This window comes from Macrobrachium nipponense, chromosome 47 (genome assembly GCF_015104395.2).
Source record: "Macrobrachium nipponense isolate FS-2020 chromosome 47, ASM1510439v2, whole genome shotgun sequence".
NCBI lineage: Eukaryota > Metazoa > Arthropoda > Malacostraca > Decapoda > Palaemonidae > Macrobrachium > Macrobrachium nipponense.
This window is the reverse complement of record NC_087222.1, coordinates 31077455-31101833: the sequence shown is the minus strand read 5'-3', so window position 1 is coordinate 31101833 and position 24379 is coordinate 31077455. Positions and strand designations below refer to the sequence as shown.

Sequence of the window (24379 nt, the reverse complement as noted above, 5' to 3'; positions counted from 1 at the left end):
ATACCTCCTCTCATTAGCCTCGCGGTTGTTTGTCCTTATGTTTAAACAGTAATGTGTTTTTTTGCCATTTTTAGCTCATTCTGTGGCATCTACTGTGTTTATGCGCTTGAAGTCTCTTCCCTGCTTGTCATTGCTTGTGACTTGAGGCAAATAAAAGTGAAATTTCTTTCCGCATTTAGTTACCAGCAAACATAGTCACCTTTCATTGTTTTCTTCTTTAACTTATTTGTTTTATTTGTTTGTATTACCAGTGGCAAGCTTTTACACTCGGGATAATTAGGAATCCGCAATGTAGGTAGTTTACATCATTGTCTGTCAAGTCTCCGAACTTGCTTCTTACTTCTGCTTTCCCTAAAATTACAACCTCTCATTCTCCACGCGATAATTCTTTCTCCTTTCCATTCTCTCTTCGTGTCTGGGCAACTGAGAGAAAGAAAAAAAAACAGTCTTAAGGCTGTTGAGCTGTGTACTCCATAGGGCATCACGAGTTTCCCCTGATTGAATGTGGTAGGCTAATGAATGTGGGTTGCCTATTCGTAAATTCAGATGAGTAATTGAGTCCGAGTCATACTTTTTTAAATTTTTCTGAATGGATGGTAATAGTGGGAGCTTTCACACGCTTTTGGGGGGGTTGTGTATGTAGATGATACTAGGACCGTCTGAGTTTGGTATTTTTCCGCATCGAAACGCGCATCTACACTCAAGCCATGAAAAAAATCTGTTCATTTGATGCAAAAAGCGAAACCGTGCAAGTGTGTGTCCGTAAGTGAGTGGTTATTTGCGTCAATATACGTCCGTTTTTCTGTACTTACTCTCAGAGATATGGAGAAACTACGTACGAGAACCGTTTACACAGTTGATAAGAATAGCAAAGAAAACGAGGCAAAAATATTTTCTTGTGAGTTTTATAAAAGAAAGAGTAATAGCAAAAAATCAAAGTCTCGACGTTTGATTGCAAGTTAAGTAGTCGTGGTTATTTTTACATCCACTTGCAAGCTTCTAAACTGATGTTTCTGCAGCTTTCAGAAACCTTGCAAAGGACTTTGGATCTGGGCGTAAGTATATAGGATTAACCAGAGTTGCTTTTCCTTTCGCATTTTTTTCTGGACTCACAACTGTCACTTTTGCTGTCTCTCGAGTCATTTAGATCTATATATATATATATAATATATATATATATATTATATATATATATATAAAAGCCTCTTAACACGTCTCCTTCTATTGAAGTAAGCACTGAGATACGAACCTGGTCTCCCCTTAGGGGAGCAGTGCCATCAGTGTGAACCTCACACGGTGCACTGTAGGCATTACAGCATCCTTTCGGCCCCTAGATGCAACCGCTTTCATTCCTTTTACTGTACCTCGATTCATATTCTCCTTATTCCATCAAGACTTAACACCTTCTCTAACAATTGTTTCATAGTGCAACTGCTTTGAGGTTTTCCTTCTGTTAAACCTTTTCATACCTTACTATCAATTTCCCTTGCAGTTCTGAATGACCTCGTAGGTCCCAGCGCTTGTTCTTTGGCCCAGATTCTGTATTCTCCTCAATATGAAAACCTGGTCGTTAGTCGAGTCTGGTGAATCGGTGTGGGACTATGTATACCACAAGGTCAAAATCCTCTCTCTCTCTCTCTCTCTCTCTCTCTCTCTCTCTCTCTCTCTCTCTCTCTCGATGGCTGAGTGGATAGCGTCACTGCCACCTCTGTATACTCTTACAAAAAGGCACAGGACTGATTCATGGTCGGGGTAGAATCAGTCGCGAGAGGTAACGCAGTCGGGAGAGTTTTTCTCATTTGAAATATATACTGCGCAAAGCATCGTGCGTAAGATCGACAAGTTAGTGTAATCTATGACTATATATAAATGTGTGTATAATGTTCGCATTACATTGTCTCCCGTGAAGAGCTGTCGCCCTCCAGTCTCCGTATATAATTGGAACGTGAAGAGGTTATCGAGCAGCAGAGAGACTTCGGGAAGCAGCGCTGGGGACGGTCGCATCTCATCGCCCCTCTGCCGTTGAAGTGACGATAAAATTAATTTATTTGGTCCCCTCCATTTACATGTGGCGTTGTATCGTCTCCCTGTAGGGGAAAGGGGATCGTGGTGACCCCTGAGGACTCGGTAGGGGAGAGAGGAAACGGCGGGGGGCGGGGGGTCGCACTCCCAACGGGTGGAGAGCAGAGGGGCGATATCTCGTTAAGTGAGGTGGACTGGTCATCCTAATTAAAGGGTTAAATTGTGGAGTGATTGTTTTGCCCTCATTACCATCCCGGATAAGGGTGGGATTTGGGGTGTGGGGGGGGAGGGGGATTTCTGAAGGTATTTTATTTGGGTGCTGAGAGAGATAGAGAGAGAGAGAGAGAACTTTAAAAGAGGATTTATTAACCCCACAGTGTCTTTTTGCTTTATAGAATGCAGGAGATTAGTTGCTGTCATATTTATTATTATTATTTTATTATTATTTTATTACTAGCAAATTAGGGGGTGGGGGGAGGGGAGGTAGGATGAAACCCCATTCTAAACCATCTTAGCGGTCCCCACTATAACCCTGCCACGTTTCCTGCCAATCGGACCAGCCGTTTGGCCGTGATTGAATGACAGACGGACTTAACGCCCATTATAGTAAGATTTTGATCTTGTCTTGCCTTCACAGTTATCAGCAAGTCTGTTTTGGCAGTTGGCCCACCACAGTTGGCTTATTCCTAGGTACACAGTTCAAGCTTAGGTCTGCAGAAACATAATAAGATTTAACTGAATATATATGTTACAGTAAATATGTGAAAGCAGTGATTTCATGAAATCCTTTGGAGTGAATTTGTGAAATGACCAATGCACTTAGTGACCACCCAGGGGATCGTACTAAACACGACAAAACAGTGATTCATCTGCACTATTTTGCCATGTTTAGTTCTAGCCCCTGGGGGACCAAGTGCACACTTAGGGGCATTTGATCCTCCAGGGGATAGCACTAAACACGGTGAAGCACAATCCCCAGGGGCTAGTAATAAACACTGCGAAACAGTGTAGATGAATCACAAATACACCGTGTTTAGCACCAGCCCTCGGGGATCAAATGTTCCTTAGCGAATTGGTAATTTCACAAATTCCCTTGGGATTTCACATATTTACTGTAACATGAGAAGCAAAACCTCATTTTTATTGTGATTGTTATCCCATTTTGCACTTAGCCATTGCACGCATTTCTACCCCATGACAACTGAATGTTATTTTTCCTTTTGCAGAATAATCTGTGGTCACGGATCAACAAGAAGACCAAGGGTTCGTTCAAGCCAGAGAAGAAGAATTCTCGGAGTGAAGAAGGGTGAGTAACACACGAGAGTTTCTACTAAGTTATCCACCTAGATGGTGTTGAGCAACGGGACCAATTCCTGGAGAAAGCGGGACGCCACGTCTCAAAAACTAGCCATAGAGTTTTCTAGAAAAATAAACTCATTAGGTTTCCTACACCCAATTTGCCATTGGGATTCTAACCTAACCCAACCCAACCCAACATAACCTAACCTAACTTAACTTAGCGTAAATCTAACTTAACCCAACTTAACCTAACCAAACTAAACTAAACTTAACCCAACCTAACCTAACCTAACCTAACCAAACTTAACTTAACTTAACTTAACCTAACCTAACCTAACCTAACCTAACCTAGGGGCATACCAAAAAAACTAGGGCTGCTGCAATACTAGCGTACGACTCAGGAAATTGCGTCGGGCCAACCTGATTTAGAAGTACATTCATTACCCATTCTTAACTCATTTTGCCATTTGTTTAGCCATTCATTACTCATTTTACCTTTCAATTTCCCATTCATTACTCATTTTACCATTCGTTTAGCTATTCATTTCTCATTTTACCTTTCAGTTTCCCATTCATTACTCGTTTTGCCATTCATTTCCTACTCATTGCTCATTTTGCCATTCATTTCCCATGACTCATTTTGCCATTTATTTCTCATTACTGATTTTGCCATTCGTCTTCCCATTCATTACTTCTATTACCATTCGTTTAGTCATTCGTTACTCATTCTGCCATTCCTTTACCCATTCATCACTCATCTTGCCATTCGTTTAGCCATTCGTTACTCATTTTGCAATTCATTTTCCCATTCATTACTCATTTTACCATTCATCTCCCCATTATTAATTCATTTTCCAAATCATTTCCCATTCAAGTGTTGATTTTTGCCGTCGGAGGATCCTTGGAAGTATTGGTTGCTTTAACTGTCGCAAAGGAAGGAAGGACGTCCCGCATTCATAAATAGATTGTAGCGAATCTGGTAGCAGGCGAATTTCCCGGCCTTCAGTGCTAAGTGGACGTTGATTGTGGGTCTCCAGAAATACTGGTCCGCTTAAATAGTCACCAATAATTACTTTGCGGAGGAGGAGGTTGAGTGAGCAGGAGGAGGAGGAGGAATGGATGTCGGTGGTTGAGTTACTGGGAGAGGAGCAGGTGGAAGAGGGGTTTGACAGGAAATAAAAGATAGTATTAACTCGAGCTATCAGGAGAGAGAAGATACAAACTGGGAGTTGCGCTCTACATTTTATATACCATGGCTGTTTTGTTTACAGGATATGAGAAAGCTTTAGAATTTATTCAGTAATACTTATAAGGCGATTTATTACGGATCATTGAACAAACACAGGAAGGGACAAAGACGTCTGTGATCTATATTTAACTTCACACATCTGTTTCGTGTAGTACCAAAAGAAAAAAAAAAAATTGCACCTAAGGTTCTTTTGCGAAATCGAGTTTTCTTTACAGCTCAGAATCAAGGCCAACGAAAAGAAATCTATCTTTCGAAAGTCATGGTATAATGCTGTACGAGCTGCTGCCTATGAAGCTTTAACCACACCCCGTTGTTGGCCTGCCCTATATCGTTGCCTGACGCACGATTATGGCTAAGTTTAACCTTAAATGTTTTAAAAGCCACTAAGGCTAGAGGGCTGCGATTTGGTACGTTTGATGATTGGAGGGTGGATGATCAACGTACCAATCTGCAGCCTTGTAGCCTCAGTCGTTCTCAAGATGTGAGGGCGGACAGACAAAGTCGTACCCAACGTCTCTTGTAGGCGAGTGCCTCACCTGGATACAGCTAATTGGGCTCCGTAGAAAAGCATCTGAATACATGAATGAATTAGGGACGTAATGAGGTTAGCGAAGAAGGGCTTAACGTATTTTATATTCTCCCTCGTCAGTTGAGCAGGACCACCTCCGCCTTCAATATTTTTGGAGCTTGACGGGACAGGGTTCGACTTGGGATCACACAAGAGGTGGGCGTCTGTCTCTCTCTCTGTCTGCTAATGCTTTTATAGTAACAAGAAAGGAGAGAGAGAGAGAGAGATATGTGTATTATTTAATACTACAGCACCTTCCGTCGGTACTGTTGTTGTTGTTGTTGTTTACTAAAACCTCGTAGGCCGGAAATGGTGCTTCCTGAGATCGTTTTCGTGCTGGACTTAGAGAAAGAATCCGCTGCTACCGAGGGAGAGGAGAGGAGGACAGCTGGAGAGAGAGAGAGAGAGAATGTGCAGCTGTCTTATTGAAAAGATGAGGTTTTTATTGTCACAACATTGAAATAAAGCGTTGAGAGAGAGAGAGAGAGAGAGAGAGAGAGAGAGAGAGAGAGAGAGAGAATGTTTATTTCGAGGTGTGTGAAATACATTCTTCCCATTGTTTGGTTTTTTCCTCTGTTGTATATTGTGGCCTTATCGTTTTTTGTTTGTTTTTCCTGTTGTAACCGAACATAATGGCAACCATCCCTTTCTCTAAGTCTTCACAAAACTAAACAAGAAAACAAGTTTTCTGTACAGCGTATAATCACGGCCACCGAAAATAGACAATATCTCTCTGTTGTCTCGGTATAGTGCTGTACGAGTCGCAGCCTGTGAAACTATAGCCACGAGTGGTTGGAGGCCTGTCCTGTATCGTTGCCAGACGCACGATTATGGCTTACTTTAACCTTCAAATGATAAAAATGCAAACTCCTCTTTCTTGCATGAAAAATTCATAAAAAAAAGAAGTTAAATACAAAAAGCGAAGTACCTACACAATGTAGTAAGGAATTGAGAATTCCAAATATACGAAAATAACCTATGAAGAATAATAAAAAGAATAAACAAATGTCCCCATGTTGACCAAAAAAAAACTAGGAAGCCTTATGTCATGCCTTCGTGGACATCTTTAAGGAAAGAAGGGGTCACCAGAGGTCATTCTTAGGTGCTGACCTTCCTCTGTGGTATCGTCTCCCTCCCTCCCTCCCTTCCCCTCCTCTCTCACCTCCCCCCCCCCCCCTCCCAAGATTTGCAGGACCAGAAGGTCAAAATGAAGCCATGTATAGAATGTTCTGGTGTGATTCATACAGGATGTACAGTTTGTGTGTTTGTTTGTTTATGTTTGTGGCTGGTTTTGGTCAATTGTTTGTAAGGCAGGGTAAACGCACACAATATACTGTATACACACAGACACACAGAGATTGACAGTTGTGAAGCAAAACAGGAAATGTGTAGGATAATATACGAGAGATAGAGACACCGAGAAAACTAGATTGTATGAGAGAGAGAGAGAGAGGTCAATAAAAAAAAAATGGAATGATATTGATAAAAGGAAATGATCAGGAACTCAAGAGTTTTTGGAGAATAATTCCCCTTCGTATTTTATTGTCTGTTTTATTTATTTATTTATTTATTTTTGTCTTGACATCATTCGGATAAAAAAAGTCATATATGATTTAGTGGATCAAGATTAAGATTAAGACAGAGACGGTGTAAAGAAACACTTATGTTTTTTGAAAAAAAAAAAAAAAAAAAAAAAACTTTGAATTTTAAAAAAAAAAAAAAGGTTTTAAAATTATTTGGAATTTGAAGGTTTAATTATTGGGAAAAGAAGGAACCACCACTTATATAATATTATTATATAATATCTATATTTATTATATAACTATTTTAGTATTTATTATTATATAGATTATATAATATAGATTAATATATGATATATATATCTTATATATATATCTATTATCTACTATAGAATATAATAATTATATATATCATATATATATAGGATTTATATATATATCTATATATATATATATATATATAATACATATGTGGTGTGTGTGTGTGTGTGTGTGTGTATATATATATATATATATATATATATATATATATATATACTTATATATATATATATATATATATAATATATCTATTATATTATATATATATATATATATATATATATATATATATATATATATATATATATATATATATATATATATATATATATATATATATATATATATATATATATAAAACCAAGACCCACCCAGTCCGAGTACCTTGATGAACCTTTAAAAGTGGCCATATCAAAGAGACATAAAAAGAAAGAAAGAAAAAAAAAAGAGCTCATTTGCCAGGATGAAAACGGCTACTTAATCCCCCAATAAAAGGTGACGGGGGCGGGACAGAAGACGACAGACGCCCTTGGAATGCGAGATAACCTTCGGCAGAGGCTGCTGTCTTATCTCTCGAGTGGGTGGTGGAAAATGAAGAGGTGACGAGAATCTCTCTCTCTCTCTCTCGTGTCTTTTGTAGTGGCTGGATTCTTCTTCTTCTTCTTCTGTCTTGTCTTGTTGCTAAGCTCTGGCAGAAGGAGGTCTGGCCTGTTGTGAGAGTACTTACTATACTATTCTCAATATTATCACTGTCATTACCATTATTATTAAGACTATTTTTTTTATACTCCTTCAGAAACTGCGTGGATATGGCCGATGCGTCATTTTTTATCATCTTATCTTGTGCAGTGTGTGTGTTATTGTGTCTACTTTGAAATAAAATTTATCATTATTATTCAGAAGATGAACCCTATTCATACGGAACAAGTCCACCAAAGGGGCCACTGACTTGAAATTCAAGCTTCCAAAGAATATTATTATTATTATTATTATTATTATTATTATTATTATTATTATTATTATTATTATTATTATTATTGTTATTATTCAGAAGATGAACCCTACTCATACGGAACAAGCCCACCACCAAAGGGAGGCCACTGGACTTGAAATAGAAGCTTCCAGAGAAGAATTCCTGGAATTGAGAATTTGCTAACCAATAACGGTTTTCAAAGCAGCCCAATCAGGTGTAACCTGCGTGCGGTGTCTATGGTAACCCACAGCACCCATAGGTATATTGCAACCCCTCATGTTACATAGGCGAACGTTACCAGACCTATGGCTGCTGTTCTATGGGTTTTGTGTTACACTGACGATGAGGCGGTTGGCCAAGATGCAGACGAAATCTCAGGTTGTGTGGGATGCTGTGGTCACTGAAGAAGTCTCGCTTTTTATTTTATTGTCTTTTCGCGTTCTGATGATATATGGAGGCTTATTATATTATTATTATTATTATTATTATTATTATTATTATTATTATTATTGTTGTTGTTGTTGTTGTTGTTGTTGTTGTTTGTTGTACACTGACGATGATGCGAGGGGGACAAGATGCAGACGAAATCTAGGTGTTGCGGGATGTGTGGTCAATGAAGAAGTCTCGCTTTTTACTTACTTTTTATTTATTGTCGTTTCGCGTTCTGATGATATATGGAGGTTTATTATTATTTTATGATTATTATTATTAGTATTATTCTTATATTGATCTGTTTACTTAATTGATTTTCAAAATTCAGTTTAGTTTTTATTTAATTTGTTACTTAAATTATCAATTATTTTTAATTTATTTAATGACTTACTTTCCTTTATGTATTTAATCACTTTATTTTTTATTAGTTTAATATAATAAAAATTTTTATTTGCTTATTTGTTTTATTTTATTTAGTTAATTATTTTTAGATTTTTTAATTTGATTGATTAAATTAAATCATTAATGATTTACTGTATTTAATTCATTAATTAATAACTGTATTTTGGTCAATTTGAATTACTGTATTTAATCATTAATTAACTTATTTATGCAATCCAGTAATTAATTACTATTTAATCCAGTAATTAATTACTTTAATTAGTCCCATAATTAATTACTTGATTTAATATATTTAATTACTTGATTTAACCCAGTAATTAATTACTTGATTTAGTCCTGTAATTTATTACTTTATTTCATGCATTAATTAATGACTTAATTTAACCCCTTAATTAATTAATTAATCATTTAATTAATTACTTTATTTAATCCACTATTTACTTACTTTTTTTAATCCATTAATTAATTACTTTATTTAATCCACTATTTACTTACTTTTTTTAATTCCACCATTAAATAATTAGTTGGTTTAATGTATTTATTTAATTAATTTTTTTTCTCTATCTAATTTCAGGTCGACGGAGATAGGCGACGGCAGCCTCAGGTCGGCCCGCTCCCATGAGTCCCTCCAGTCCTGCACCCACCCCCCCCACCAGGATTCCGTCCTGCACCACCATTCCTCCTTCCATGACAGGTAAGGGCTCTCTCTCTCTCTCTCTCTCTCTCCTCTCTCTCTCTCTCTCTCGTAAGGCTCGCTATATTCCCCGTTAATCTCATTTCATTGAGGTAATTCATTTCATTACAGTCTCTCCTCCCCTATTGCCATATATCCTCGAGGCAGAATTCCACTGCGCCCCTCACCTCGGATAATTCTATTTGCTCCTCCCGCTGTAAAACAGTAGCTACTCCGCCTTCCGCGGACGTTTCACTGATTATTGTCCTCACTCGCTCCAAGGTGTCTGTTAATCTGTCTGGATGTGTGTCTGAATGTCTTCTGGGTTAATGACTCCGTGGTATTCCTGTCTGCCTCTTCAGTCCTCTGTCCAGGAATGGAATGATACGTCTTCTCTTTCCTGGGCAGAGCTGTAGATACTAATTAAATGGACAGTAATTCTCTCTCTCTCTCTCTCTCTCTCTCTCTCTCTCTCTCTCTCTCTCTCTCTCTCTCTCTCTCTCTCTCTGCCCCACCAGAAGTTGTAAACAGCAACTGTGTGGAAGAGCTTTCAAAAGAAAGCTAGACAAAATATCATTAGGAGGACACAGAATGAATTTTTTAAGACCTGCTCTTAGAGATAAGTTGAGGACAAGATGTCTCCTCTCAAGATGGACTAATAAGTCTTTGAGACATCCTAATCCTTGTAACTCTCTCTCTCTCTCTCTCTCTCTCTCTCTCTCTCTCTCTCTCTCTCTCTCTCTCTCATTAGTGATGGCAAGTGTAAACTGTGAGTAAACCCAGAAAAAATATATTTCATTTGAAATGATTAACACGTAAGATGCTTACCATCGTATGGATCACTGTGCTAAATTCATGTAGTGTGAAAGGCAGTAGCAATGAGAAAGTAAATGAAACTAACATGAGCCTTTTCGTGTATATTTCAAACTGACATCTTCAGGGTACAGTTCACGGGTGCAAGATTGCTGAGGGATGTTAGAAAGCAAATTTGGTGCATGTTTGTGTGAATGTGTGAATGTTTATATCATGATAGATGAGAATATGAAATGTGAGAAAAATATGGTCTGATTACTTACAAATGTCAGCATTCTTGATTGGACATTATCAAGAAAAAGTTAGAATTGTTTTGAAGCTGATGTAGATCCTCGACTTCACTTGTCACCACAAAGCCTAGGATCCCAATGAAGACTCGAATGAAGGAATTCCAATGCCTAGGATATCAGATGGAGTCCATGGCTATCAGAATATCTTCATTTAGTCATTTAGGTCTTAGGCTTTGTAGAAAGTGTGAAGAAATCAAGAAGTTAAGAGGGTATTGGGCTTGTTACAATCATGTACGTATGTGGTGAAAAAAGCCAACAGGAGCGTTGTAAGGGGCTAGTCTAGACATCAGATGCACGGTTGATGTGAATCTACGATAGTATCCCTTTATATATATAATTTTGTGACGGGGAACATTATATGCATCAATATTCCTTCACAAAACCAGCAACTAACTGTCCCATTTCCCACCCGCAGGACCCGGAACCAAGTCAACCGAGACGAGACGCGACGCACGGAGAACACCCTCATGATCTGGATCATGGAAGCGAAGGACATCCCGAGCAAAAAGAAGTGAGCATCGTCGACCCTCTGCGTCTTGTCTCTTGCCTCTTCTTTTGTTTTTCGTTCTCTGTCATTTCAGCGCCCTCATAATTACATCATCTGGGCGAAGAGGGGCGAATTGAATTGAATTCTACTCGGGATCGTGTTCCGTTTGAAAGTATCGATGATAAATTCTCTATTTTAACGAAGGGTCCTATAATTTTGTTAAGGCAATGGGGAGCTTCGGCTTTCGCGTCATGACTTGAATTAAACATTGTTTTTAGAGGAACGTTAGCTGTAAGAATAGAGATGACGGGTCCGTAAAAGTTACAATTTGTGCTTACGTATAAGTCTTGCTTGAAATGGTATAAATTTTCGCTTACTCGGGTAGTAAGCCTACAAAGGTGTGAAAAAGGAATTTTTTGTTGAGTTAAAGATACAGGAATTTCAAGATAGGATATTTACGGTGTAATAGATAGAAAATGTAAAAAATAATGTGCATGTTAAACAGGACAGAACAGTTATTTCTAATAAAATATAACCAGTTTATTTCAATTTTCGTTGGTGAAACAACATGCTGCTATCTGACCATAGATTTTAACGTGCAGCCTGAGTAAGCTGGAGGTTTAATTGCTATCATTTTTAATATATTTTGTACTACTAGTCTCAATATTATTAGAGTCATTACCATTATCATGAACACTTTTTATTTTTATATTTCTTCGGCAACTGTGTGAATATTGCTGATGTATCATTTTTAACATGTCATCTGTGTATGTTATTGTTTCTACTTTGGATATTGCATGTATGTGTCCTTGAGCTGAAATGGATATTATTATTTTTATTACAAGCAGTCCCCGGGTTACGACGGGTTTGGCTTACGACATTCCGAAGTTAAGGCGCTTTTTCATTACATTCATCAGAAATTATTTCCAGGGTTACAACGCCTACAACACTCATCTGGCAGAAGAAATATGACACCAAAAATGCAAAATAATCAATATTTGAAGGTTTTGTTTGATGAAAAATGCAATATGAATGCAATTTCCATAGTTTTCAATGCACCCAAAGCATTAAAAGTAAGGTTTTCTTAGGATTTTTGATGATGTTCTGGCTTACGACGATTTTCGGGTTACAACGCGTCTCAACGACGGAACCCCCGTCATAACGCGGGGACTGCCTGTATTATTATTATTATTATTATTATTATTATTATTATTATTATTATTATTTTATGTTGTTGTGGTTGTAGGGCCTGCTATCTACAACATAGTGACGACAATGCCAGTAAATACCCCATATTAATGAATATTCTCTTAACGTGCAGGTACTTCTGCCGCCTTAAATTGAACAACGAGCTGTACAGGTGTACCCACAAGAAGCAGATGACCAGCATGTGCTTCTGGGGAGAGTACTTTGAACTGGATTCACTTCCACAGGTGTGTCTCTTTATGTGACTTTCATCCACATACTCATATTCAATTTTTTGCTTGCTCGGGGAGTAAGCCTGCAAACTACTTCGTTGTTGTTGTTCTTGTTTTGGGGGTTGGGGGGAGTTAGGAAACCTATTTATATGGAACAAGCCCACTAAAGGGGCCACTGACTTGAAGTTCAAACTTACAAAGAATTTTAAGGTGTTCATTAGTAAGGGAAAGTGCAGAAATCTAGAACTAGGGAAAAGTTTGACAGCTAGGCACATCAGTAACTGTCAAGTCATCACAATACCTATCCCTTTCCCCCAGGGTTTCACAATCTGCATCGAGCTGATGCGAGAGGCGGACAAGAAACCCACCGTGAAGACGATTGGGAGCGTCGAAATCGACGTGAAACTCCCCAGCCCCGGGCGAGCCGCCCTCATCGAGAACTGGTACCTGGTCAAGGTCGAGAAACAGGACAGGGGCGACGTCCCCTCCATCAGGATTAAGCATAAGTAAGGGAGAGGTTGCTGACCTGGGCCTGTCTGTGTCTGTGCGACCATTTTTCTCATCTTCTATGTTCGGTTTTATTAGCTCTCTTATATATGCATTTGCAAAGTTTGTAGCTTAAATTGATTATGCATTCACTTTATTTGTCAATTTTTAGACTTGCAATCATTTGTGACGTTGATTTCGAAGAGATTTTTGTTGCATCCATTTCTTGGAAACTTTGTGGGTGTAAGTGCACCTGGGCCAAAGTTGGGCTAATTTCAAGTCAGGGACTGGCTGTGCATAAATACCAAACTTGAATGACCATTGATACGTTTAGAATATCTCATCGAATTGATTTTTCTGTAGATCATAATATTCTAATTATAGACTTATCTGGATTAACTTACAGTGGATTTAGTGCCTCACTTCAGTGTTGTATTACATATAGATGTGAAAATGCTCTATATATATATATTAAAAGGTCTTAGATATGCATTTTTTATTTAAAAGCACAGAGCATTTTGCATTACCATTTGGTCCAGATACTTTCCAGCTGTTGTGTTGCTGGTAATTGTACTCTTCCTGCACTAACCATATATTCTTTTGATTCTTTAACATTGCATCATATTTTCCAGGTTCCAGTCTTTAGACATCCTGCCTCTAGTAAAGTACAACGCCTTGCGGTCCTACCTGAAAGACAACTCTACTTCCTTGTGTCAGCTCCTAGAACCCGCCATATCTGTCAAAGCCAAAGAGGACATTGCGACCACACTCATCCACATAATGCAGGCGGAGCAGAGAGCTGTGACATTCCTGGTTAACCTGATCCTCATCGAGACCCAGAAGAAAGGTGCGTCTTTCTTTGGAAGTCGTTTCGGTGTTAGGGAGTTTCCGTTATGCATTGGGGCTAGGAGAGGTTTGATTTTTGTTGGGGTTAGTCAGCTGATTTTTAGAAGTCAGTGTTCTAACACAGAGCAACAGAGCTCAGGTATTACAACAAAGAGGTGAGATAGAGAACTACATGAAGATGTTCAGGATTGAAATTGATAGGAAGAAGAGTAGGCCTACTGGAGCAGCTCCTATTAATATTGTAATTATTACAGTGTCTTGACATGTGCAGACTCTCGCTTCAGGCTTATCTAAGAGATTTATCCTTAAATAAGAAGAGAAAACTGGAGCTAGGCAAAGGGAAGAGCTTTGGACAGCAAGGTAGAAAGAGACCACAAAGAACAAATCAAGAAGGGGACTCTTTCCTTCCTAGGAATGGGTCACAAAAGCAAAAGAGGAATAATTTGAATCGTTTAGTTTTGACACACAGGCAAGAGAGGCAAGACCTAATGCAGCCAAAAACCCAAATTTGAGTTCTGCAGTAGTGGAAGGGTGGGAGACTGGAGAGCCCTTCAGTATAAGGAGTCAGAAGTGATCAAAACATCTGGCTCAAGATGATTTATTCAGTCTTGGGACTAGTAACGATTTCCAAAGGCATTCAATGATGCTTTTATTACCTATTGAACATTTTCATTAACATTATTGTACTGTATGCAGTTAGTGATATTAACCATCATTACAATTCATATTTAGAAGTACTTAGAGCTTGCTTATGCTCACAGCCATTCTTGAGTCTTGTAGGTGAGAATAATTTTACCCAGTGTTTCATGATGACATAAAAATGAGGGTGTGGCTGCTTTTATTGCTCTTTCTGTGTTTACACAGCGTGATTGCTAAATAGACACCCGCTGCATTACTTAAAAAGAGTACAAATAAACCCTAGTACGTAATAAGAGATGTGTTAGTATACTTTGTACAGCCATTCCTCTTATCAGATGATCAAATATGACCTCAGTTATGAAAACTAAAAATGTAAAGTGAATTTTGTTTTGTAGAAACTTGTATTAAAAGGGAGTATTTTTATGTAGTTTTTCCAGTACTAATTGTTTCCACAATAAAGTACCTCTGTTTAATGTATTCCTAGATTATCATTCATTAATGAAAGCTTTTGTTGTGGAAAGTAGTATACGTATCTAATTTATATAATAGGATTCACTATGTCCTCCCAAAATCTTATAATAGTCATGATTCTTTAAATTTTGATGTAAATGCTTTGTCATATTGATCCTTTTTCTAATGATGTAAGGTCAAAATTTTTTTTAGAAGTATGCCTACTGATAAGTGGGATAGCTAATTTTGAGAGTAATTCATGCCTGTCTTAGCTTTGTAATTTTGAATTGTATTAAAGGGTTTTCTTTAATAAGACATGGTTAGAAAATTTGCTTCCGTTTAACATTCAGGTTTAGTTAGATGATATGTGAGGGTGAATACTAGGTACATTTTACAGAGCAGAAGAGCGCTTAGCCTTAAGCCTAAATTTTATGCTCCAATGTATCCGGCAGCTGAGAGCGAGCACCTGTTGTTCCGAGGCAACAGCGTGGCAACCAAAGCAATAGAGGCCTACATGAAGCTGGTAGGTGAGCAGTACCTGTGTGACCTGCTCTACGCGACGATAGATACGCTGATCACGACCTCAGAAGACCTGGAAGTAGACCCTCTCAGAATCACGAGCCTTCAGTCACTTCAACGACAGCGCGAGGCGCTGAAAGCGCGAGTCTCCGAGATTTGGGAGAAAATCATCAAGTCCAGTACCAGCTTCCCTGTGTAAGTACAGAAATACAAAGAAGAAGAGTGACTGTTTCAAGGTTTATCTTTTCATTTTTAGCTTAGGTATTGATATTGCAAATAGATGACAAGTACTTCAGATGGTAGACACGTTAAGTTCATTATATCATATTTTAACCAGACCACTGAGCTGATCAACAGCCCTCCTAGGGCTGGCCCGAAGGATTAGATTTTTTTTGTACATGGCCAGGAACCATTCGGTTACTTAGCAACGGGATATTATTTTGTATTAGACTCCACATCTTTTACAATCATTATGTCATTCCAATAGAGGGTTAATCCCCTGCATTGAAGGAGATTTATTTCGGCCCCACCTTCTCCCAGTATTTTACTGATGATTTGAGAAGTATTTGATAGACAATCTTATCCTGTAAACAGGGAGCTACGAAAAGTCTTTCACACACTGCGAGAGCACCTGGCCCACCTGGGAAAGGGCGAGATGACTGATCATTTGATATCAGCCTGTGTCTTCCTGCGATTCTTGTGCCCAGCCGTTCTGTCACCTTCTCTCTTCAACATCGTTCAAGGTATTTTGTTGCTGTATATAGAACTAATTACTGTAAACTATATCATAGTTGCATTAGGGGCTACACAGGAGCTAGAGCCTTTGTTATATTGATGAAGGGATGATATTAAATGTCCCTACATAAAAAAAAAGGTGATCCACAGTTGGTTTGCTGCCTGTAGCCTTGTCTGCTTTGCTGTATTTAGTAACTGTGAGAGCTAAAAGTCAATATGATTAATATAGTCTAGATTCAACTAGTGTTTTGATTTGAAAGCAATTACATCTTAGTGAATTACAAGGGAATTTTTGTTCCAGTGGATGAATATATATTAAGAGGTTTTGTATTTTCAAGAATTTGTTTTGGTTTTAGACACAATAAAGCATTGTTTTACTTATTTTCATCAAAGAGCCAAATAATATTTATTTCCTTTCTGAGATTCAAAATCATAAGAGAGATTGGATGAAATGAGGTGTACAGTACAATTTTTTTTTTAAATCATGGTCATTTGCAATCTCACTGACCTTATTTATTCTTTAATTAATACTTGCATCCTGTTTCCTGCAGAGTATCCTGACGAAGGTGTAGCAAGGAACCTCACTCTTGTGACAAAGACGCTGCAGACCTTAGCCAATTTCACTCACTTCCAAGGGAAGGAGAGCTTCATGGAATTTCTGAACGAGTTCATCAACAAGGAACAAGATCGTTGCAGGGACTTCCTACAAGCTATTTCTGTAAGTAACTAACAGGTTTTGAGTAAATCAGATATAGGACAATGGGTCAGGCAGCCCAGTATATACGTACTCTTACCCAACCCAGTTTAGAGGGAGTGTGGTAGAACCTGCTCTTCACAGGAAAGAGTTATAGAATTTGAGCAAAGACAGGTCATGGGAGAAATAAAAACTGCCATTGAACTGGACAATAAGATGACTTCTGGATCCCATAGAATATAATGATGTGGGAAGTCGTGTATGAAGATTGGCATCAGTTTTGAGAAACTTTGACATATACGTACATGCTACAATACTACATTGTATGTAGCGGTGAATTTGAACAAACATCAATGTATGCCTTTGTTTTTAGTTTCAGTTTATTTCTAAGAGTGAGTATATGAGTTATGTGCATTATTTTCATTTTAAATGTAGAGTCCAGTTTGAAAAATCAGTCTCAAACCCTTAACTATTCCTGGGCATGACGGAAACATGAAAAGTAAGAGGGGAAAATCAGAATTTAACCTTGAATAAGTTATGGGGCTGCTTTTAAAAGGATTACCCTCTGCATTAGTATTTTAGTGATTTGATGAATATTATGAATTATGGCAGGATGTTAATCTAAGTTTCTGTAGTAACCAAATCAAATACGAGGGAACCTTGGATGTTAAAAACTTTTTTTTTTTATATTGAGTGATGTGAACCCATATCTGGACACTGAATGTTCTGTTGTTACTTCTCTGGTATATATCATGAAATTTGTATACATTTTCAAAATACATAGTTTGGTAGTATAGTTTTTTCACAATAGTAATATAAGAATGTGTTTGCAATGACCTGTGATCATTTGTCTTAAATTATACCGTACCACATTTAGACTATACATATTGAAAAATCACATTTTCATTTATATCATTCAGTGGTATTAAACTTTAACCCTTTGGGATGACTTACCTTGGTCAGAACATACCCTACCTCAGCTAAGTACAATTTTTCTCGTTTCAAATGACACCAGAACGAGTATCACGGCATAAATGGTAACATCTGATAGATATCAGTTACAGCAGCTCTGAATCTGAGGACAGACAGGACTTGCAAAGGCCAAGTGGCTGAAGGGATCGGGATACACATTCGTAGCAAATGTATTGAAAATAAAATGTTCCAATGTATTGCAGAGTCCATCAGATGAAGACACTAGCGAGCTAGAGTTTTCTGGTGATATCGACATTGGGAAGCACTTGGCTCTGCTCCACCTGCACCTGATTGATGCTCTGGCCAAAATCAACACCCAGGTGAGTCTCCATCTGGTCTCTCTTCCAGCACCTTGTGTGCACCTTGAGAAGTACATAAAGGTCCCTTGTAGAATTTTATTCATTCCACAGCAGCATTTCTGTCTGCCTTCTCTTTTTCCCCTTAAGTCTCTTTCCAACTAGTACTTTTGATGTCTCCATCTGACCGGATCCCTGTCCCTGTCTCCATTCCACAACCCCACACAGGGGACTGTTAAATTAACTTAATGATCATTGTAACATTTATTACTATAAACGTATTCAGAAGCTTAAATAAAGCATGTGCTTAACAAATATGAATAGAAAGTAAATGTGGATTATTATGAAGACTTTGGTCAAAAGTATTTTATATATTTTAATGCTGTATATTCTGTAGCACACCTGCACACGACTGTGAATTGGGGCTAAATTTGAACAGACTCTTATCCAGAACATGATAAAAAACACGCCGTGCATTTTTCCAGGGTTATGAAAGTGAGGCGAGCAAGGTGCTGGCCTTGGTGGAGGACATCAGTGCACTCCTAGGTGACGACTGCAAGGAAAACCAGCCGGTCAATTGTCACCTACCAACGCTCAACCCTCTTTCGACGCCTCCTCTGGTGTCCAACCCTTCAGCTTTAGCAACTCCAACTCATCTCAATAATAATTATGTGTAAGTTGTGGTGAATGTACAGTTCATGTTCAATTATAGTAAAACTGCAGTATAATAGGCAACCTTACTGCCATCAAACGCCAAGCTAGGTTTCCCTTATAGGGGGAGTGCCGTCAGTGCACCTCACGTTGTGTACTGTAGGCATTACTTGAGGGTCTTTGCAGTGTCCTTTCAGCCCCTAGTTGCTGCAACCTCCTTCATTCCTTTTGACCTTGTAGGTCCCGGCGCTTGGCCGTTGGCTTAAATCATATACATATTCTGTCTCTTAATTGTAGGTTGAATTGATCTTTATAATCGAGCATGCTAAAGTGGACTACAGTATCCAAAACCTCAAAGTATTTGAGATTATTATTTCGCTGGTTTTTTGTAAGTGAGAGGATTTTGGCTTTTCATTTCAAACTCAATTTTCTTAGAACATTGTTCACCATGTATTTAACAGAGAATATATTAGCAGTTGAGGCAATACATATTTGGGTAGAGATTGGACTGTTACAGAGAAATACCAGTTCAAATTGTTTGGAGTTAATAGAGAAAGGAAGTGTTCTAATCAAATTAAACAGTACAAAATATTTTTTTCTTGACAAATATAATGGCCAATGATTCTTGCACTTAATAAGAAGTCCTCCTTAATTGCACTGTCAGGCATCATTTTAATCATTGATTGGTTCAGGAGCAGCCCTGAGATGTCTGGACAGTTATGAGTAAAAATTGGAAACGAAATTTAATGATTTTGAAATCTGTCAGTGATGACTGACAAAAATCCTCCCGTCTCCAGAAGTGGATGGTGTGATTGGGTGAATTATCACATTTTCTCTCTCACCAGATAAACTTATAGTTTCAACCAGCACCTTAAAGACATGTAATGCCAGGTATGTTATTTGAGAGGCACTAGCATGAAATAACAGCCACAGTTTTTAGAGAATTCTGTTCAAGGGAATCAAGATGAGACACTTATAGGGTACATTTTCTGTGTGAACTATAGCAACAGTTTTAAGGACTGCAAAGTTTGCAAGAATACTATGGGAGAACACAAGACATTTGAAAAGAACCTTCACCTGAGACAGTGAGTGAGATGGGATTTTATTTGTTTCTGTGTCTTGTGGCATTTATGGCTTATTCTGATGTTTTTCCTTTCCAATTCCCTGTTGGGTGCACTGGGAATTTGCCTTTTGGATAGGTATAGGCAGTCCCCGGGTTACAACGGTCACGGCTTACGACGTTCCGAGGTTACGACGCTTTTTAATTATATTCATCAGACATTATTTCCAGGGTTACGACGCCTACAACGCTCATCTGGCAGATGAAATATGACATCAAAAATGCAAAATAATCAATATTTGAAGTTTTTTTTATGAAAAATGCCATAAGAATGCAGTTTATATAGTTTTCAATGCACCCAAAGCATTAAAAGTAAGGTTTTCTTAGGATTTTTGACAATGTTCCGGCTTACAACGATTTTCGGCTTACGACGCGACGCGTCTCAAGAACGGAACCCCCGCCGTAACCCGGGGACTGCCTGTAATGGGGATAGAGTTTTAACCTGATGAGTCAGGGAGAAAGATTCCCCCTTCCAAACCCATGAATATTCACTATGAAATGATTTGGTTATGTTATACTCTTAATGTGAATTTGTTGCTGGGATTCCAGATGTTACCTTTAAAGTTTTTTTATCACAGGACATCAGCCTCTCCTTGCATCTTGATAAAGATGGCTGATCAGTGTTTGACCCAAAAAGTGGGTAGTATACTGCTTATGGCACATGTTGGAATTAGTTCCTGTGACACTTTTTGGGGTCTGAAAATGGCCAGTTTCTGAGCTCTTTCTGGAATTCCATTTTAGGATTGCAATGCCTCACTAGTCTGTGATCAATCCTCTTGATGGATTTTAATCTGCTGCCATTGTTCAAAAAGAGTTTCCAGAATTTGATGTAAATTTTGAGATTAAATTTAATTCATGTAGTACTATAATGTAGGAGCAATTCATTTGAAATAATTTCTTAAGCTTTGTCGTCAAGTCTTGTTTTTATGACTTTTATTATTGGCATTGTATTACATTTTAAAGTTTACATATGATTTAAACGTTGCATCACTGACACTACTCGGTTTTTTGCCCTCGCAGAAGAGATTATGGAGATGGAAACATTGCAGTTGGAATGGTAGGAGGAGGCATAGGTGCTGGTTATGGGGTGCCAATAACAACCGTCAAATCTCAGTCTCTCCCACGGTCAGCTCCGCCCGTCTACCATCACCACATGGTAATGTCTCCTCCTAAAAACTGAGTGATGCTGTTTAGTACACAAGTGGGCACTTTATGTGTGCGACAATGTGTCCTTACTATTCTTTTATGGAAAAGTATACATTTTGATATCCAAATATATCCTTGCCATAACTTTGAAATGTTGGCGGTAAAATCTTTCATAAATACAAACTGTACATTTTAGAAAGTGTAGAAATCAGTGGTTCTTAACCTTTTGGGCCCATGCACCCTTTCACCGTATGTCAGAATGTCATTCTTTCCCCCAACCCCCTTTCCATAATTCTTTGCCTCAGAAAGTGGATTCCAGATACATACTATGCATGTAATACCAAATATCCTTGGTCACAATTCATCCCCTGAAACTCTGAAATACCACTGGTCTCGATGACCAAAGAGAAATTATAGTTGAGGTGGTCCCTCAAATCCTCTTTTCTCCCATTCCCAGGAAATTCCAAGTCCAGGGCTGAACTCGCCTTACCGCGAGAAGACGGCTGCCAACGACCTGTCCACTAATGACGACTACGTCCTCATCACTGCATTCGACCATCATGCCCAGCCCCAGAATTTCATGTATCCCTCTGTGTGAGTGACTTTGGTAGACTTAACACCTTCACTTAACAAAAGATGCTTTGAGGGTCTGACCTTTTTCTCATTATTTTTTAGATATCTTACAGCTACCAGCAATTCTACATATACAAGTGGACTTTTTTTTGCTTAAAAGTTTAAACACACTGAATCATAATTCTGTATTTATCATTTATTGTTATTGAGTAAATGCTGCTAATAAACTTCCACAGTTCTTGAGTGACCATTCAGTAACTGGATGTCTTAAGTTAGGCAGAAGACTATGTACTTATTTATGAATCCACAAATGAAATTATTTGTTACTAAGAAACATAATCAATAGTAAGCATTATGGGGAGTCTTAGAAATAGACTTGGAAATGGTAGAATGATAATAGTATTGATGATAACGAAATAGAGGAGCATGAAGGTAACCAAAAACAGTATTTAATCCAACTGTTACCAAGTAATTTAAATGAGAATATTATAACCTTATAGTGATCAAGAGTAATGGTGCAGGCTTAATGTCAAACAGTTTATTTTCACATTGAATATATGTTATGCTAATGTTCATATGTTTATGGTCAGTAACATCAAGGAAGCCCAAGTGACTTCAATTCTTTTCATTATTTGGTTGTCTTAATATTTCTCCTAGAATATTAAAAAAATTTTGTCCATCGAGATTGGCAGTTTATTAATGCTTTAATAAATGTCATTTTGTCTCAGTTGTGGAGTTACTTCAGTCGAACATGAATCTGTTAATTGTTGTTTCATCTTCAGTGAGGCAAACAACAACGCTACACTGACGGACATCCGACACAGCAACGGAAACACCTACTTCATGGCAGAAGTGCTGCCCCCAGATTCCCCAGTCTGCTCAAGCGGATCTCCTGCTCCCTATTATACGTCGGCAGGTCAACCGCCTCTACGCACATACCACCACAATCAAGGTCTCCCTCGGCGACATCAAAGGTAGGTTGGAAACGAACAGATGGATTAATCACATGAACTACTATTTGCTTTCTTCATTCTTGGCGCTGTAATGCAAAGAAAAGGAATATGAACTGATTTCCTGAGAGTCTGACATTCGAACCTCTGCATATTTTATAGTAATGAATTTGAATCTCTGCCCAGCTTTCAACTACGTCACTAATCAAGGCTGACAACGTGACAGATAACTGAAATACTGCAGTTTTCTGTCTTGAAACAAGCAATTGAGTTTATAATTTGTAAATCTCTTCCCTTAACAATATTTGGAATTTTTTATCTTGTCTGATTAGATTTCCAATGTGCCGTATTGCCTCACCCTTCGTGGTTAAGCCCACTTTTTTCTCACTTTTTGTACCTTTTACACTTTTCTTTAACTTGATCTTTTTCCCTTTTTCAGTTTTCACCTTCTATTGAAGGAGCTCTTGTAGACATCTGAGAAAGGTCTTAGCCTATTATACATACGTAGTTGATTTTGTTTTGTGGTTGTTGGAGGTCCCATGATACGTAATTGTAAAATCAGTTTTTTATGCTTTAAGTGAAATATGTAAGTAGAAATTCTGGATTTTTTCACGTCACAAAAAGTCATTACTTTTGTTATTAAAAATAAAAAAAAACATTTGTTTAACAAGCCTTTGAACCAATCATTAACTTATGAGGCAAACTTCCTCATGAAAAAAGTGAAATGAAGAACAGAAAAATCACAAATAATGACAGTAATGACAAATGAATAAAGAAACATAAGCAATACAGGTTTGAAAAAGTGGGACAGTGGTGTTGGTTGCTTCATTGTAGCAGCATGGCTGTGCACCTTCTTCTTAATCTTTGTCCCTCTCTTCCTCTTACAGAACAGTCACCACGAATTCCAGAAACCATTCCGTTCAGTCCCCCATGGAAAGGAGAGGACCCTACCAAGAGGAACTCTCAGAGTTATACAACTTCATGGATTCCTGTTCGCATCAAATAGACGCTGTGTGCATGGACCACGAGAACAATATTCAAGGTTCGCAAACCTCCATTTCCCAGCTTTCAAATGTCGCTTCTTCAGGATACCAGAGCTTTGCTTATTCCCAGTCGTCCTCCCCCGTAGATTCACTGTTGCAGACAGACAATTCCAGCCTGTTGTCCCGAGAGAATGGCAACCCAGCGCAGCCCATCCTTCGACAAGTTTTGCACGGGTCACCTCTTGGTAAGGCTGCAGACGCGTTTGCCAGTGTTCTTGATGATCATAAGTTTTAATTGCCAGAAAATACTGCTTCATTTCAACTTGTGCCTTGATTCAGTGCCTGCCAGAAAGATGTTGTGCTTTTTGCTCCTTATAAAAATGAGAATATGCATTTGTTTGTCCTGTTTTGAAGCAGCTGGCTGACTGACTGACTACTTGCGCTAATCCCCTGAGCTTTCTCTCAAAGCATCTCTCATGTTTGTGGTATTGTCCACAGCCTCTCCTTTGCATCAACCACCTATTGGCAAACATCGAGCTGTGGCTGTCCACCCAGCGTACTTAGGGCACGCTGGCCACGTGTCGCTACATGGCACTCCCAGACACATTCCTAGAGTCCCTCACTCCAAAGGTATCATCTAATTTTTCTTCAATTCCTTTGATTTTAACTCTAGTTCTTTGCAAGTAATGATTTGATGCATAATAGTACGTACTGTATAATGATGATTATTGTAATACCACACTCGATGCAGTGTGTAAGATTTCGACATAGACATTTTTAATCGCGTTAGTTAGTTGTAGTGGTCAATTCAAATACCCTTTTGTAGCATTCAAATTTTGTGAAAGTAGTATG

General features: G+C 38.3%; 1 protein-coding gene across 1 annotated transcript in view; it reads left to right on the top strand.

The window, feature by feature from the left end:
* The window catches only part of LOC135204840 (uncharacterized), a gene marked incomplete in the record, with an annotated part of 387476 nt that overhangs the window by 355555 nt on the left and 7542 nt on the right, over window positions 1–24379 (top strand). Inside the window, 16 exon segments of the mRNA XM_064235048.1 lie at window positions 3249–3328; window positions 9361–9480; window positions 10978–11073; window positions 12371–12482; window positions 12786–12973; window positions 13586–13800; window positions 15341–15602; window positions 16002–16150; window positions 16694–16860; window positions 18012–18128; window positions 18590–18777; window positions 20896–21031; window positions 21479–21615; window positions 22377–22568; window positions 23432–23772; window positions 24026–24157. Of these exon segments, the coding sequence (XP_064091118.1) occupies window positions 3249–3328; window positions 9361–9480; window positions 10978–11073; window positions 12371–12482; window positions 12786–12973; window positions 13586–13800; window positions 15341–15602; window positions 16002–16150; window positions 16694–16860; window positions 18012–18128; window positions 18590–18777; window positions 20896–21031; window positions 21479–21615; window positions 22377–22568; window positions 23432–23772; window positions 24026–24157 (2632 nt within the window).